Genomic DNA, 18,101 nt, shown 5'->3' on the forward strand with positions numbered 1-18,101 from the left:
CGTAGCCCTGGCTCCAGCTAAACTTACCCAGCCTACATTTCCCCCCTTGCCAAAGGTCCTGGGAGGCCGCGGCAGACAAATGTCCCTTGGGCTCCAGGCCTGGGGCCTCCTGGGAGGAGAAGGGGGGTTCCCGGCTCCTTGGTGACTTGCCGAGCCCACTGTGGCTCCCAGGACTCCAAGTTCTTCCCCAAGAGCCCTCAGATGTCCGTGTGAGGCAGGGGTGTGCAGGGAGCCTGGGCGTCTGGTGCCAGAATCCGTTGCATCCCCATTTTGAAAATCAGAAGTCAAACCTGTTCTGAGGCCTCCAACTCTGTCCCCTCATTCCCAAGGGAGGTCAACAGTCATTTCATGCTTTTTCAGGCCCCCAGGATGCCATTTTCCAGGCCTCAGGAAGGATGGTGAGGAGTTCTGTTTTACTTCCTACCTACTTCCCTCTTCTTCTCTCCTTGTCAATCTAGAAAACTCGGCATGCCCCTGCAGACCCGAGGACTCAGGCAAGCCTTCCCTCTCCCTCAGCCCCTCCCCATGCTTCTTCTCCAAGGCGTCCCAGATCCAAAACATCGTTCCCTCTTCCTCACTGTGTGACTGCAGACAAGCCTCTTCGCCTCTCTGAGCTGCAATTCTCTTGGTAAAAAAGAGAACCTAGCCTCCCTGCCTGGCCTGGCCTCCTCCCTCAGGGTTGATTGGAGTGGAATAGGCCAGCCTCGGGTGTTAGGCTCACGGCTAGTGTCTGACTGATCAGCCCATGCCAGTGTCTGTGCGCTGGAGAGATCCCCAGACACAAAGAGGTGTGAATAGGGATGTTTCTGGGCCGCGACAGGGACATTGCATGTGAAGGAGAGTGGAGAAAATTTCAAAACGACCTAAGCATCCTAGAGGACTGGCTGAGCCAGTGGCAGCCACCAGGGGCTGTGACCACCAGGAACAAGGGACATCTGCTGCCATAGTGATCAGCCCTCCTCGTACTTGCTGAGCCCCCACCGAGCCCCAAGGAGGCCCCCCGAGGTTCAGCAGGAGCTGTGGGGCTGGGTTACTCCCCCCATTTTCCAGGTCAGGAGACAGGTGGTCCACCTGGCTGGAAGAGCGAGTTACAGAATGATAAACCAGCCTGAGACCACTCCAGAGGTTCTTGGGAGAAACTTGCTCTGTGTTTTCCATGCATGTGAAACCAAAAAGAGGCTGGAAAGAAAGACCCCCCAAACTGATCACATGGAGATTTCTGGGGAGGGGTTCAGGGTGGGTCGAAGGAGTCATTAGCCTTATCTGTAATTCTGCAGTGTGTTTGTTTTTGTAGAGATTCATGTGTTGCTTATGAAATGGAAAATGAATAGTTGAAAATGTGGTGTGGCAGGGGAGGGGTGGTCCCCACGAGCCTGATGTCATTCAAGAAGCCATGTGGGGAGCCCTCAGCCAGCTGCACAGAGGCAGGCGCACGGCCACCCCAGCCCTGCCCGCACCTCCGGGGCCTAGGAGACGAGGCTGGGGCCCTTCCCCGGGTGGGCTGTGGCAGAGAAGTGGTGGCAGATGCTAGCAGTCTCTCCGTGTGTAATGCCCCAAGCCAGGTGCCCCGGTCCCCTGTCCCCAGCTCCCATTCAGAGGTGGGAGTTCGGGCCCTCCCCATGCCTCCTCCACACGCCCCGGTGAATTTTCCCTTCTGTCTGGGGCCCGGCGAGGACAAGGGCTGTGCTGGGGGGTCTCGGGATGGCTGAGGGCTAGCAGCCAGCTGTCCCAGGCCAGGGCCAATTATTCTTGCAGGGGGGGTGGGGAGGTAAAGGGTGGCAGCACCCCCCGCCCCGGGGGCTCTCTCCCTCACGCCCACGGGAGCCCACCTGAGCCATTTCACATGGCTGCTGCTTCAGTTTACGCATGTGCTGCACAGTGGGCTGTTGAGGTTCAAGTGGAAGAACACGTATGCCTACTCCAGCAGGTAGGGGTGAGGCGGGCCAGGTAGAGGAGCACATACGCCTGCTCCAGCAGGTAGGGGTGAGGCGGGCCATCACGGCAGCCCCAGGGCAGCCCATAATGACCGTTCTCTGTGCACGAGGTCTCTGGGGAACCTCAGAAAAGAGGTTGGTAGTAAGCTGAGGATTGTCCCTGCAGAGGTGTCAGGGAGAACCGCACCCCCCCCCCCCCCCCAAGCAGAGTGAGGCATTTCCGTCCCCCTGAGATTCTCAGGAACCAGCTGCTGACGGGCTTCCTCCCCACCCCCACCCCCCCCCCCCCCCACCAATGCTTTGCAGGGCACCGGCAGAAGCTGGAGGACCAGACCAAGGCGTTCCCCGATCGCTTCGGGGACCTGGAACGACTGCGCATGCGTGTGACGCCCAGCGCGCCCAGTCCCCGCGGTTCCATCAGCACCGCCAGCCACTTCAGCAGCCAGGCCCAGACCCCCATCCAAGGTGCGGCACGGGCGGGGAGGGCAGTGGGGAGGCGGACGGGGGGCCGGGGCGTGGTCCTGCGCCTCCGGACCGAAAGCTCATTTGAAGGTCATTCACTGCACCGCCTTGTTTTTTGGAGGAGGTCGCTGGTGCTCATTTGCTCCTACAGGTGTTTCCTAGGGATGTGCCCCGACCTGGGCTGGGCCCTTCGTTCGTTCAGCAGACGCTTCTTTCATTCAGCAGACGCTTACTGACACCCACCACGGGTCATGTGCCGTGCCTGGGGGGTCAGCATGAATAGACATGGTCCCTGCCCTCCAGGAACTCCCTGTCCCTTGAGGGAGATGGGCATTAATCCCACCGTGTGTGTACCCATTAAAATTGGGGCACGACTTGTCTAAGGAGCCTCTGACAGACCAGTCCCAGTGGCCCCCGCCGGAGCCTCTGCTGTGTCGTCTGAAAGAGGGGCAGTGGTGGCTGCCTCAGCCCCGGGGCGTCAGATGTTCAAATGCCAGGGCTGCACTCAGACAACCTTCGTAAACAGCAAAGTGATGTGGTAGCCCCGGAAACACACAGCACCCCGTGGGGAAAGCCCTCCCTTCCCCCAACCCCCTCCCCGCCCCAGGGAGTTCCTCCAAACAGAAGAGGAGGGAGGCATCTAGGCCCAAGCCCCAGTCCGTGTCTCTGTCCCCATTGCCTGGGTGGACACAGCAGGCACGATGGGGCCTTGCAGAGCAGACAGGATGCCTGGCACATGGCAGGTGCCCATTAAGTGGCTGGGTGGTGAGTATTTACTCTGCACTCCGGGCCCACTCAGCAAGCGGGTCGGGGCACAGAGGACCGTGCGAGGCTGGCCCCTGGCCAGGCAGAGGCCGAGAGCCCTGGTCAGCAGTGCTGGACAGAGGCGGGAGGGCCAGCTGCTGCTGCTTGATGTGGGTGACTGTTCTTTCTCGGCCTGCTTAGAACCCATCTGGCAGATGAGCGAGTTGAGGCTTAAGAGATTAAGGGCCACTCTTGGGTCACAGAGCCCAAAACTTTGGACCTTTGACCAGGTCCAAGGGCCCCACTGCACCTACCCCCAGGAGCTTCCTGCACTTCTGAGGGCACAGACAAGGGGGCCCCAAGCAGGAAGAGCCTGGGTAGGGGCACAAACTGACTGCCTTCTCCATGCTCTAGGCTGATATGAGGGCTTCCTGGGGCTCTCCACTAAGAGAGACCTTGCCGCCAGGCATGATGCAGTGGCAGGGGGACTTATGATAGTCCCTCGGGGTGAAGAGATGGTCCCTTCTATTCTGGTGTGGGAAGCTTCCACCCTTGGCCCTACTGAGCCCCCAGGGTGGGGAAAGACCCATGGGCTGGTGAGTTTGAGACACTTAGTAGTTCTTGAGCCCAGGGGGCTGCCGCACAAGGGTCTGACCTCAAGAACCAGTGGGAGGTACTCTGCTCTCTGGGCTCATGGCCCACCCCTGCCCAAAGCTGTGCACGCTTCCATTTCCCACAGGCCAGCACTTGTCAAGGTACAGTAGCCTAACACTCTAGGCCTTTCCCTGCTACAGGCAGAGCTGGGGCCCAGGGAGCCCCGGAATCTAGAAGGTGAGAGTAAACAGTGGCTTCCTGTCCAGCAGCTCCTGTGGAAGGAAAGCCTCCCTCCGCGCTGCCACAGTTGTGTGGATGTGGCTACAGGAGCCTGAGGGCCAGGCCAGAACCCCTACCTGCACTCTGGGGCAGGGCTGAGCCGGTCCTTCCCCTTCTACTGCATCCTGAAGCAGGGCCCCCAGCCCCTCCCTAATCATCCACAGCAGCCTTTTGTGGCCGTCTGCCCCAGCCAGCTCTCCCCATCCACGGGCTTGTCCTCTCTGGAGTGGAAGGAAGGGCCCTTGATGACCGGGACCAGGAAAGGAGCATGAACTTTGCAGTCAGGTGGACCTGGCTAGGAATCGGGCTGTGCCAGGCTTCGGTCGTGATCTTAGGCAAAGTCCTTCACCTGTCTGAACCTCGGTGTTCTCATCTGTAATGTGGGAGGAAGAAAGTACCGGCTGCAGAGGGGTGTCAGCAGGGCTAGATTTGGGGCCCCTTCATTGGTGTTCCCCCTCTGGTGGGATGAGCCTCTGCCTGCAGAATCTACCCTGGGATCATTTTCAGGAACCCCCCCCCCGCCAACCGCTTCTCTTGATGCCCCTTGTGCCCTTTGACCCCCCTGGCTTTGGTCACTAGCAAGCAGTGCCGAGGCCCCCAGCCCTCCATACCCCAGCCCCCGGCCCCCTCAGCTGTGGGCCCACAGTGGGGGCTTCTCACAGCTCAAAGGGCTCATTCAGCCACCATGCAGCAGCTGGGGCAATTTGGAGAAGAAAATAAACATTTCCTTCCAGTGTTGGGATTGGCTGCTCCACAGCTGGCCAGCTCCGGTTTCCTGGGGCTACTGGGCTGGGGGTGGGGTGGGGGGGGCAGCAGCCACAGGGGTGCTGAGGGCAGACGCTTCCCCCACCGCTCCGGGAAGGAGGCAGGAGAGGACAGTGGCAGGCCAGGCAACTCTGAGGGCCACGTGGTCTCCACAGGCCACACGCACCGGACCCGGGGCCACCTTGCACAGCCTTGTGTGTCCTGGGCTGCAGCCCTACTGTCACATCCTGGGGCCCCTGCTCGGGTTCCCTTTGTTTGGAGAATGCGGCTCCCATCAGGTGGGCACCACTCACTTCCTGGGCTCAGAGTCGAGGTGTCAGCCTCACATTTGGCTCTGCTCAGGGTGCCAGGCACTGCCGACAGGGCCTTCTGCACTGGCATTCTGGGACGAGGGTGGGGACCCAGGCACCTCTGGCCCCTTACATTTCAAGGCAGCACTGACCAGCCGAGGGACCTGTTAGAATGTTCCAGAAGGCTGCAGTCATCCGGACCCTTGTCCCCACATCCACCTACCTCGAGCCTGGGAGCACTGTTCCCTTCTGATTCACAGCCAGGACGTAGAATCAGAGCCCGCTGCTAAGGCAGCTCTCCCCAATGGAGTCAGGAAGACCCCAAAGCCCTGAGAAGTTACGGGCCTCACCTGACGTCACATGGCATGTCGGGCAGATCTGGGGAATCAAGAGGCGCGAGGGCACCCGCAGCTCTCCGTCCTCAGAGCAGGCAGTGGCCACCTAGAGCTGGCCGGGTGACAGCGACTGGTCTCCTCCTGAGTCCTCATTGGTGGGTGGCATAGAGGGATGGGGACCAGACAGACTTGCCCTCAGGACCACTGCCAGGGGCTCACCCACCTCTCTGCTGCTGTCCAGAGTTACCCCCTCGGCCAGGGTACAAGGAAGGACCAGGGGGAGGGCCTTATCTCTGCAGCCCCTGGAGTGGCCAGTTCTCCTGGGTGCTCAGAGCCACAGAGGGTCACAGCTACTGAAGCAACCCTCCTCGGGCCTCTGCTCTGCGTCCGGTCTGTGCACTTTCCATGTATTAACTCCAGGAGCTATTATTGTCTCTATTTTTCATGTAGGAAGACTGATGCACAGGGAGGTTAAGTGTCCTGCCCAAGGACACACAGCTACTAAGTGTCAGACCCAGGACAGGTGCTGTGCTGCCTCAGAGATGGGACAGCTGCCTGCCTATCAGACACCTGTCAGGGCTCAGAACCCGAACTCTAGGATTCTGCGCCAGGTCTAATGTGCTGTGTGACCCTTGGGCAAGTGCCTCACCCTCTCTGAGCCTGAGTTTTCCGACTGAAGGGATTAGACTCAGTCCTGAAGCCCCTTTGAATGCTGAGGTTTGGCGGGTCTGTGACTCTAAGAGTAGGGGGCAGAGGCTGAGATGCCCTTGTCTCAGAGTCTAGCGGGGAGCCATCCTCGAGGGAGCTAGCGCAGTGCCTGGGCTGGGTCTCTCCAGGTTAAGGCAGGGTCCAGGCCGCTAAGCCCCTCTGGCTGCCATCTCGCTTTGCTGCTGAGGCAGGGAGGGTGGCATCTCATCATTGTCTGGCCTTCAGTCCGCTCCGGCCTACAGGACAGCCCTGCAGACACAGGCCCGGGGTGAGGGACGTGAGGGTGGGGGACAGACAGCTGCTGGGGACCCAGCCCCGCCCCTCCCCCCCCCACACACACACCGGTGGGAGCTCAGGTAAGCTAACCAGCCCCACCTGGGCAGGAGAGGTTGGCACACCCAGCAGCAGAGAGCGGGAAGCAGCGGCCTCGCGAGGAGTTCTAGTCCTTTCTGCGCCACGTCAGGAAAATCAATCTCTCTCTCTCTCTCTCTCTCTCTCTGCCTCAGTTTCCTTATCTGTAAAAGCAAGCCCCAGCTCCCAAGCTCAGAGCGTCATTGGAGACTGCACACCCACGGTCTTACCAGCTATTGACAGGGAGGGAGGAAGGCGGAAGCCGCTTCCCCAGGTGGGGGCCACCTTCACCCCCTCGGCAGGCCTCTGCAGCTGGGCTGTGAAGAGAACTCCGCGAGGAGAAAGAAAAGCCCTCCCCGCTCTCCGCCCGCCCAGGGAGGCCCCCGGGGCAGCCTGTGGCCCGGGCACCTGCTCGCGCCCGCCTCCCTGCCGGGGCCGGCCCACGAGCAGCCCAGGGCAGTGAGAGCGGGGGCAGATCTAGAAGCAGGGGCTCCGCGAAGGGCCCGTGCGCCGCAAGCCTCTGGGGTGGTGTCAGGCTGCGACTGACTGTCCCCCTTGCTGTCCCCCAGGCACCTCGGACCTGAACCCTTTCTCCGACCCCCGCCAGTTCGACCGCTCCTTCCCGGCGCTGCAGACCTTCACCGAGAGCCGCTTCCCCGACCCCAGGATGCATTACCCGGGGGCCATGTCGGCCGCCTTCCCCTACAGCGCCACACCCTCGGGCAGCCTCAGCGTGGCCAGCGTGCCGGCCACCAGCCGCTTCCACCACACCTACCTCCCGCCGCCCTACCCGGGGGCCCCGCAGAACCAGAGCGGCCCTTTCCAGGCCAACCCGTCCCCCTACCACCTCTACTACGGCGCGTCCTCGGGCTCCTACCAGTTCTCCATGGTGGCCGGCAGCGGGGGCGACCGCTCCCCCACCCGCATGCTGGCCTCCTGCCCCAGCGGCGCCTCCGTCGCCGCCGGCAACCTCATGAACCCCAGCCTGGGCGGCCAGAGCGACAGCGTGGAGGCGGACGGCAGCCACAGCAACTCCCCCACCGCCCTGAGCACGCCGGGCCGCGTGGACGAGGCCGTGTGGCGGCCCTACTGACCGCCCCGGGGTCAGAGCCCACTGCTCCCGACGGAGGCAGGGGCCCCACGAACCTTCCCGACAAGTGGCCGGCGCAGCTCTGAGGCCCCGGACGGGAATGAGACTTAACGCTCCGGGCCGGTCATGGGCCCGGGGTCCGCGAATCCTGGGCTCCAGAGCCGGCAGGTGGCTCCGAGAGCATCTAGTCCAGCCACGCCGTTGTACAGACAGGCAGGGACCTCCCTCAGGTCACTGCCCCCGGCCCAGATCCTCATCATCTCACCCCACGTGGGGAAAGTCTCCTGCCGCCTCCCCCGGAATGACCTAGCTGTCCCCAGCTACGCCCGGTGCTGTCACAGGGCCCAGGTCCCCTGGGGCAGAGACCATCTCTGTTCCAGACAGAGGTGACGTTTGCCCGCATGGCTTGGCCCCACCCCACCTTCCTCAGAGATCCCCAGCCCTCCCTCCACGTTCATACAAACTGAGTCAGAATTGGAAGGCCTCCCCACCCCTCAGAGGGTTTCTCCTCATTGTATACATGGGGAAGGGACCCACCGAGCGGCCCAGGAAATCGCTGGCAGAGATGAGATGATAAGACCCCCGAGCCAGCTCTCCACCCAGCTCTGCTTCCCTAGAGTTCCCAGCAGCCCAAAGCCACCCCCCGCCTCCCCAGCTGTCTGTGGGTCCCAGGCCCAGAGTAGACTAGCCAATGGCAGCAGGTCCCTAAAACCAGGAAAGACACCTGCAGGCAGGTCCTCCATGCACTTTACCAGCCCAAGGCATTCACCCTCTGTTCTCTTGGTGAAGGGCCAGGGATCCCCCCTTCCCTCTAGGCTGGTCTCGAAATTGCCATTTTTGGAGAGAGCGCAGGGACCAGAAAGGTCCTAGCAGAAGACACTGGGTGAGAGGTCGTGGGTCCGGATTTCAGCGTCCTGTCCCACGTAGGTCCAGCCAAGCTGTGCGCCCCCAGCCCCCAGCCTTGTGGGCAGGCCCGGCCAGAGCCTCTGACAGCTCTCCGTCTTTAGTCTGTGCTCCAAAAGCGGTCTGGAACAAAAACCAGTTTCGAAAGCTGATTTTAGAGAAAGAAGCCTCGAATGTTTTCAGACACACTGTCTGTCACGGGTAAAGCCCTGTCGTAGCGAACAACATCCCCTCTGCCTTCTGAGAGTGTGGAACTGTTAAGCCCTCCACACCTCCCCCAGAGGCCATGCTCCTCCAGCAAGCGTCCCACCGACTTCCACCAAAGGCCCACGTTGGTGGGGACCAGAGGGAAACCCAGGTGATGCTGGAATTCACATCCGTGGCTCGTAGACATTTGTAGGGGTGGAGAGCCGTGGCCGCGTGATGGCGAGACAGAAGAGCCATAAAGGGCCCAGCAGCCTCAGCTCAGCACCCCCTGGGCTCAGAGGTGCAGTATCGCCCCTTTAGCTTGCAAATGGGGAAGCCTCGGGGTTCAGGCTGCATAGAGTCTCATGTCTGAGTTTAATTCTAAAAAGGCGTAAATGGAAAAGGACAAGAAAACCCTTAAGGGCTAGACAGCGTGTGGTTTCTCGTCAGTTTCAGCCACATCCTCTGTGGATGTGACAATCTCCCCTCCTTAGCTGTCGTCTCTGTAATTGCTCTCGGCCTGCCGTACCGCCCCCGACCTGTAACAGCAGCCAGATGATGCACACCGGATACACACTCCGGCAAGTTAGGAAGTCCTTCTGGTAACCTTACTCAGACCTCCCCTGCTGCAGTTTCTTTCGTCCTGTCCTCACTGGAAAAAGCAGTGTCCCATCTCTTGACGATGGCTGCGGGGGGTGTCCTGCTGACTCCCTACACCCAGGGGGGCTCTCCACCCCTTCTCAGGAAGCAGCTACAGACCCATCCCCCTTGGACCTTGCTCGCTCCTGTCCTCTGTGGTTACAGACCGGCCCCCAGGCCCGCAGGGGGAGGCACCCTTGGGTTCCCAGCGCCCAGCACTTTGTAGCCCCACTCTGGATTACTAGCCCTTCCTGATAGCCAAGCCCTGGTAGGGGCAGAGACAGGAAATAAATTGATCCCCCCTCCCGCCCCCTGACTAAAAGCGATGATAGCCATGCCGAGTCCGACTCTAAGGCCCATAGTGGGTACAGAGAGCAGGGGCTGCTAAAAATGGGTCCTTATTTACGAGGCTGCTTTAAAGTTGTATTAGGCAAACACACTGATTGAGAAAGCACAAGGAAACCGAGGGGTTGTGATACCACGTTACTGTAAGCCTGTTGGTGGCGGGTACAGATCCTTTGTGACATATTGTCACGTCGAGGTGTTAATACCTCTGCCACACACCTATCTTCAGTAAATCCATCCCGGAGCCGGGAAGAGGGTGGGGAGGGGTGGAAACTGCTTTGCACTATAATTTGCTTGATGTGTTTGTTTTCAATGCACAACTTGCTTGTACAGTAAACTGTCTGTCTTCTGTCCTATTTAACTGTAAAATGGAATTTTGACTGATTTGTTACCATAATATAACTCGGAGACGTGTTGAAGGATCCCAATGCCAGACTTCTAGGGCTGCGTGTACGGGGGCCGGGGGTGGGGGGACCTCCCACCATGGCCAAGGAGGAACAGGGCGGGGCCTGGGGACAGGAATAGGGCTAAACCCCCTGCCTTGGAGGCCCCCCCCCCCGCCCCCGCACCCAGCGCCTTGGCCTCCCTGCATCCAGCTCCATCAGTAATGACCACAGAGACCACCCTGGGCAAGTGCAGCTGGTGAGGCCCCTTCCTGGCGTGGCTGGCACCCCAGAGGGACATCAAGCCCTTACGATGCCACCACCTCTCTCCCCTTCACAAGTGGCCTGTGACTTTTCACAAGTAGTAGCAGTGTACCCCATGTGGCTCTCGCTCCCCAGAGTGGGGCAGGGGCGGCGGGGGGCGGGGGGGGGGGGGGTGGGGGGAGGAGGTGAAACAGCCTCAGTGAGAGCCCGCGCTGGGACCTGTGTTTGCTAGAACGGGGGCAGTTTAGCCACAATCACAACTACAGAGCAGGCAGCTGCATCAGCTCCCCCGGTTTGCAGATGGCACAACTAAGGTGCAAAGAGGGGGTGTCACTGGCTCCACGTCTCCCCAGAGTTGTTTGTGGCTGACGACGGGGGCTGTGGGCGTGACTGCACGTGGACCTGACTTGGTCCCTGCCGGCAAAAGGGCCTGGCCCCCTGTGCCCGTCCAGGTGGGACTTGTGGAGGGGAATTTTCATCAAACCGACCCGATTTTCTAATGGAAATACTTCAAAACTAATCCCAAGGCTTTGCCCCCGTTCCGTTAGGTCGGTCTGCCTGAAACCCAACACCCGACAGGAAGTTTCCATTTCCTCGGCCAAAAGCCTTGATCCCAGCCCCCTGCCCTGCAGCACCCCCTGGGCTCCAGGGGGTGGCAGGTCGTCTCCCAGCAGCCCCAGCCACCGCTGCAGAATTTCTCTGTGAGCGTGCTCCCAGCCGCGTCTGCCCGGGATGAACGGGGCTGGGCCTGAAGCAGCGTCTACAGGCCAAGGCTCTGCTTCCATAGATGCACTTGTTTGGGTCACTTTGTAGGGAAGGATGGAGATTATGAGGGGACCACAGTTCAAGCCCCTCCCCACCAGCCACACTGGGGCCACAGCTGATGGGAGAGGAGCTGTGGCCTCCAGAGCCCCTGATGCAAAGCTCCACACCTTCACCCAGCAGGCACAGACCAGTGCACCCAGGCGGGAAACTGAGGCAGGAAGAAGTCCTGGACTTAACCCTCCTGCCACCCCCCCCCCCCCCCAGGGGTCCCAGGGTTTGAGGGCTGTGTGGAAAGCGCTGCAGTAACCACAGTGGCCTGCAGGTGGCAGCAGATGGGTCGCACAGACGGTCCCCTCAGGGTAGTTGTTCCAAGGAGCTTCCTACCCGTGGAAGGTTCATCTTCAGAAGGGCCTGGGAAATGTCTTCGTGGGAAGAAGGATTTGCTTACCGACCCCCTTCAGCTATGTGGCAGTGGGAGGTCCCTGTCCCCCCTCTGAGCTTCCTTTTTTTAATTCAAAGAGTACCTGAGCACACACTGTGTCGAGTGCACAGTGGAATCACAGGTCCCGTGATCCCCAAAGGCCCTGCTTTGGGACAGGGGTTTACACAGCTTGAAGGAAAGGTTGACAAACCTAGTTCGGCAACCCCAGCGTCCTGGAGCCCCGGTCAGGCGCCCCCACCTCCCCTGAGGCACCATCAGGAGCTTAGAACGTGAAGCGGCCTGTCCAACTGGAGGAGGCCATTTTGTCCCAGAGTCTGGGACACCCTTGGCCTCCAGGATTCCCTTTTAGAGGCTCCAGGAGTCGTTCGGGGCTGCGCGGTGCCTACAGTCTCACCAGCCCCACGGCCACCCCACAGCCTGCCGCGGGCCTGGCGATGGGCTGAGAGCAGGCCTCGGAGGTGACCTCGTGGGCACGGGGCTGTGCTTGGCACCTCCCGAGGGCTGACGTCCCCAGACAGAGCACCGACCGCCCACCTCCGAACAGTCCTGCAACTGCTGGGATTCTGGCCATGGGGATGGCTTTGGCCTTTCTTCTGAGAGGTGGACGTCCTGGCAGGGTTTTACGGGGCCGGAGATGGTGACGTGTGCCCGAGGTCTGAGGAGACAGCTGTGGGGCCATCACGGGTATTCTGGGGACGGGCGGGGCTGGACGCAGACCCCATAAACACAGGCGCCCCTGTGCCCCCAGCGTGGCCCAGGGGCCGGCTGCCAGCCACACCGGACACCCGCCCGCTTTGCCACGTGAGCAAGGAATGGGACCTCAGTGGGTTGGTTCATCTGGGGGCCGTAAATGAAATGAGCTGTCAGACAAACGGGGGTGGGGGCGGCCAGCGTGAAAGAATGAACTGTTCCTCGTGGAAACCCAGAGTGCCCCCCATTCCTCCCCACGAGGTCTGGGGAGGTGGCAGGGGGAGGGGCCGCACCCCCCAACATCCGCATGCACACCTGTGTGGTCCGGCGGCTACAGGAGCCTGGGGGGCCGGATTCCAGGCTTCCTATTTTTAGTTTTGCTGCTAAACTCGTGCCGTTTCCTATATTTATATTCACCGGCAGAGAAAGCCTGTCCTGAGCCCGGCCTGGAGGAAGCCTTCAGGCGCAGGGGAGTGGATCAGCCCTAGAGCCAGCTTTCTGGAATCACCCTTCCTTTGTGCCCACGCCGACCGCTGGAAGCAGTTGCGGCCTCGTTGGGTGTCCTGATGGGTGGCAGCTGTTTGGGCCACACACACCCCCGACTCTGTTCTCTCGGCCTGATGTCTGCAAGGCCTTGGCCAGAGTTCATTCGCTCATTCGCCAAGCGCAGACCCACAGCCCGACACACCATCGGCTGCCAGACAGCAAGAAAAGGCAGATAAGTCCCGGCCGTGCTCTTGAGGCCTAGGGCTGACAGACAGGAAAACAGGTGCGGTGGCCCATGGGCTACATGGTGGGGATGAGACAAGATGGAGGGATCAGGAAATTCACCTGGCAGGGAGCAGCAGGTGGGCCTTCTAAGCAGAGGGCACCACACGTGCACGGGCCTGAAGGACAGGGCCGTGGCGGCAGGGAAGGTCTAGCAACGGCGACGGGATAGCGAGACAAGAGGGCCCAGGTTACAGGGGCCGGAGGCCAATCCAAGGGGCTAGGATTTGGTTCTGCAGCCCTGGGGAGCCAAGCCGAGGCGTGGCAGCACATTCCAGGGGACGTTGCCCTGGTGGCATGGAATGTGGGCTGCCTACAGGGGCAGAGACGCGTTCACAGCCTACTGCACCAGTCCAGGCAAAGGAGGGAAAAGGCCTTGGCGGGGGAGGAGCTCCACATTCCTAAGGCACCTTTAGCACTAAAGTCACAGGGGGCACCCTGGTGCCCCCAACCTCAGCTTTTTCTCACTTTCCCAGGGTTCGTCGCATCTGATGGAATCACCAAAGGCAAGGTTGCAATAATAGTCCACAATCATCATTCTTGGTATTGCCAGCTATTCATTAACAACAGCCCAGCCCTCAACTTGACCCTCCCCCCACAGGTTTTCAGTGAAGCCTTATGTCCTCCTGCCTCATGACAACCCCCTCACCACCACACCACGTAGCCTTTCAGACTAAAAGGTTCAGGGTTCAAAGTCTGGCCCAGCCACCCCACTCTCCTCCATGGCCCGAAGGTATAATAGTTATAAGACCCTGAGTTGGAGGTTCCCAAGTTTTGTATATTAAACTTTAAAATCACGGGGCGCCTGGGTGGCTCAGTCGGTTAAGCGTCCGACTTCAGCTCAGGTAATCATGTCACGGTTCATTAGTTCGAGCCCCATGTCAGGCTCTCTGCTGTCAGCACAGAGCCTGGAGTCGGCTTCAGATTCTGGTCTTCTCTCTCTGCCCCTCTGTGGCTCACACTCTCTATCTCCCTCTCTCAAAAATAAATAAACAGTTTAAAAATTTTTTAAATTATACTCAATAATACATAGTCATGGGAGAAAAGGAGATATTACAGACTACACACAGATACACACACACGAAAAATCACCCATAATCCTATCCCTGCAAAGATAACCATTGTTAATCATTTCAGGGTGTTTTGTTCCCCATCCAGAACTTTATTTTCTATAAATACATAAATACTTTTCTAGGAATAAACACTTTTCTAGCCAGGTATATACTGTATATACAGTGTATCAATTAATGCATTTTAAAGATAGAAATAAAAGTAATCTAGAAAAGGGGCACCTGAGTGGCTCAGTTAAGCATCTCTGGCTCTTGGTTTCAGCTCAGGTCATGATCTCACGGTTCATGAGTTCGAGCCCCAAATTGGGCTCTGTGCTAACAGGGCAGAGCCTGCTTGGAATTCTCTCTCTCACCCTCTCTCTCTGCCCCGTCCCAACTCACACTCACTCTCTCTCTCAAATAAATAAATTTTAAAAAGTAAATCTAGGGGGCACCTGGGTAGCTCAGTCGGTTAAGCATCTGACTTCAGCTCAAGTCATGATCTCACAGTTCGTGGGTTCAAGCCCTGCATCAGGCTCTGTGCTGAGAGCTCAGGGCCTGGAGCCTGCTTCAGATTCTGCTCCCTCTCTCTCTGCCCCTCCCCCTCTCATGCTCTGTCTCTTTCTCTCTCAAAAATAAATAAACATTTAAAAACAAAAGAATAAAAATAAAATAAATAAAAATAAAATAAAAAAATTAAAAAAGAAGTAATCTAGAATGAAATCACTGGAAGGATAGGATTACAGCTATTTTACATTTTTTACGTTTCTCAGTGTTTTCCAAGTTCTCTAAAATGAGCACGTTTGTTAGGGGTATCATATATTAAACTTCTAGACCTTGATAAATATCCAAGCAAAGGAGTTCAAGATTGAGTTTGGACCAACTCATTTGACATCAGCTGAGGCATCACCCCTTCCAGGGAGCCTTCCTTGATAGCCCCGTGCTGGGTTTGGTCCCTTCCCTGTGCCTCTATCTTTGAAATAATAATGATAACAACAATAACAGCCAATACTCCCTGCCAGGCAATATCGTAAATATTTTGCCATTTTTAACTCAGCTTGTTGAGGTGTGTACTATCACTATCCCCATTTTATGGATGAGAAAATTGAGGAACAAGAACAGAATTCCCTCCTAATCCTAATGAGGGCACAGCAATACCTGAAAAGGTTGTTTTCCATCCATTGAAGATACTGCAGAGTCAAAGTAAGAACTGACTTTAGGAAAAAGGTGCTATTTCCTGCACACCTGAGTTTGTGCCCCACGACTCCTACTTGCATAAAGACTGATCATCGGGGCGCCGTGATGGCTCAGTCAGTTAAACTTCTGACTCTTGTTCTCAGCTCAGGTCATGATCTCACGGTTCAGTTCGTGAGATCGAGCCCCGCATCGGGCTCTGCACCGGGAGCAAAGCTTGCTTGGGATTCTCTCTCTCCCTCTGCCCATCTTAGCCTCCCCCCCCCCCCGCCCCCAACACACACGCACTCTCTCTCTCTCAAAATAAATAAATAAACTTTAAAGGAAAAGAAAGAAAGAAAGAAAGAAAGAAAGAAAGAAAGAAAGAAAGAAAAAGAAAGAAGGAAGGAAAGAAAGAAAGAAGAAAGAAAGAAAAGAAAAGGCTGATCGTCAAAGGGAAAAAGAAATCATCTTCTAATTTTTCGTCTTTTGTTAAAAAAAAGCAGAAGCAGAAAAGACACAAGGCTTTATGGCCCTTTGCCTCTGAGGGTGACCTGTCTGCCTTTCTGAGTTGTGGTTCTGACATCCACAAAGCACGAAATCGAAAGACAGAAATCCCTGTCTGTGTGCCCTCTGGTGACCCCCCCCCCCAGCCCGTTCTTCCCCATTCGAGAGGACGCCCCATGAATGAGGCCTCCCTGGAGGTGGGCCCCAGACCGCCTCATGGCGGGGCTCGCTCGCCCTGGATTTGCACACAGGGCAAGTATCGGCCGAGATGGCAGTCTCGCCTTGCCTCAAACAAGTGCTGTTTCTTTTTCCATGAAAACAACTCAGTCCTAAATCACCGACGCCTGAAATTATAAAAATACGAGGCCCATATTATCATAAAACTATTTTAACACGGTGGGGCCCTCTTGGTGGCAGGAGGGGTGGCCAAGAGCTCCACGGCGGCCCCTTCCAGTCGTAGCCCCTGGAAATGCTCAGAGGGACGAGAAATTTGGTTTTCATTAGCAGCGAATGTGAGGAGTTCTGTCGCTCTGAATGGACCTTTGATTCTGGCTGGCGGTGGAATCTTTCCAGGGCCCGGTGAGTTTTGTTTTGTTTTGTTTTTTTTCGTAGAAAATGGGCCAGGCCCTCCTAGCTTATATCTCCCTGGACTACGCGGGAATTGGGAAACACCCCAACCCCTTGACTTCTAAAGTCAACAGCTGGGGCCTGCAAGAGCGGCACCCGAGACCATTCGGCTTTATTGACTCTGAGGTTTTATTAAAAATGTTATGTTTCCTTGAGGTCCGCGCCAGACCCAACAAGAAGACAGGCCGGTGAGGGGCTGGCACGGGCCAAGGGGATTTTCGGCACCTGGAAGACAACCTACCTTGACCTGCTTTCTCCCTCCCCGGTGACCCCCAGATATGGCCTTCCCTTTAGGATCTGCACAGAAAACCCAGATTCTTCCCTTCTGTCTACTTCAAGTGCAAGGACATTGGCCTGCTCTTCTGTTCATTCGGTGGGTGTTGACGCACCTATTAGAGTGTTGGATGCTTGTGAGACAGCTGCGAATAAGTCAGAGTCCCAGCCCCCTGCAGCTGATGCCCTAAGTCGGAGAGAAAGGCCACGAACAAATACATTACATGATTTCAGGGGTGCCTGGGTGGCCTAGTCAGTTGAACGTCCGACTTTGCCTCGGGTCACGATCTAGCGGTTCACGGGTTCGAGCCCCGCGTCGGGCTCCGTGCTGACAGCTCGGAGCCTGGAGGTTGCTGCGGATTCTGCATCTCCCTCTCTCTCTGCCCCTCCTCTGCTCACACTCTGTCGATCTCTCTCTCTCAAAAAGAAATACACATTAAAAAAAATTTTTTTTTGCATGATTTCAGAGAGTAATAAGGGCTATAAGAAATAAAATAGGAGAATGAGCGGGAGGAAGATGGGGAGCTGGGAGGCGACATTCGGTCAGGGAGGGTCGGGAGGTGACCGCACAGGACCGGGAGCTCAGCCAGGTATGGCCCGACCCCAGCTGCTGTGCTGGAGGCGGGATCTGCAGTGTGGCTGACCAGCACGGCGTCTGGTATTCCGTGGGCAGCTACCAGTTTAGCAAGGGCTCTCTTCAGGACGTCCGGCCGCGGAGAGGAGCCAGAGCGGTTTCCCTTAAGTGGCAGGGACGCAGAGCAGATTCCTGGCCCGGCCCAAAGGCTACGTTGATGCTCTGTTCCCCAACGTACCACTGTCAGGGACTGTCTCAGGTCAGGTTCCTAGAAGCAGATCCAGAGGTAGGGATTCGTGTGCAGGAGTGGAAGGGAGACAGAGCAAGGAAAGAGAGCTAATCCGTGATGCCTTTGGGCTGGAGACCGGCCTCGCTCTGGTCTCACAGGGGCCTCTGGAGCACGAACTGCACCACGGAGGTGCCCCATCTGCACCGAGAGCCAGCCTTTCATCCGCCCCTGTGAGTCAGCCAGACCGTGGCCGACCCCCGGGAGACCCGTAACCGCCCTGGTAAGATCCCTACTACGGGGCGGAGAGCAGTTCTCCGGAGCAAGGGGCAGATGTGCTCTGTTAGCAGCCGACACTCGTGTGATGTCAACACGATGGGCCCGGATGATGTCTGTGGAATGTCAAGATGATCGCGGACGTTGCTGTGGAAGCTTCTGGAAAGTTACCCACATCCCCTTCGTGGGCCGGCGCCCCCCCACCTGCTGCTGTGAATCTTGGGAGCCGGGAGTGTGGCAAGAATGCACGTGTCAGAGGGCGGAAGATAAACCCCGTGAGGATTCAGAAGTTCACCGTGTTGATGAAGGTATAAACGAGCCAGGGGGCCGAGGCGTGCCGGGGCGTCACCAAAACGTATGTCCCTGACCTAGTCCCTGAAACTTGTGGACGTTACCTTATTTGGAAAATGGGTCTTTACTGATACAATTACGAATCTTAAGACGAGGACGTAACCTTGG

General features: G+C 57.8%; 1 protein-coding gene across 2 annotated transcripts in view; it reads left to right on the forward strand.

Moving 5' to 3' along the window:
* RUNX3 (RUNX family transcription factor 3) overlaps positions 1-10,047 on the forward strand; it is a 59,732-nt gene extending 49,685 nt beyond the window's left edge. For both annotated transcript variants that reach the window (XM_053898792.1, XM_053898794.1), the window contains 2 exons: positions 2,241-2,399; positions 7,032-10,047. In XM_053898792.1, the coding sequence (XP_053754767.1) occupies positions 2,241-2,399; positions 7,032-7,555 (683 nt within the window). In that variant the 3' untranslated portion in view covers positions 7,556-10,047. The remainder of the gene's footprint in view (positions 1-2,240; positions 2,400-7,031) is intronic.
* Positions 10,048-18,101: the final 8,054 nt, after the last annotated feature.

The sequence above is a fragment of the Panthera pardus genome, unplaced genomic scaffold (genome assembly GCF_024362965.1).
Source record: "Panthera pardus isolate Hobbes unplaced genomic scaffold, ASM2436296v1 HiC_scaffold_11, whole genome shotgun sequence".
Taxonomy (NCBI): Eukaryota; Metazoa; Chordata; class Mammalia; order Carnivora; family Felidae; genus Panthera; species Panthera pardus.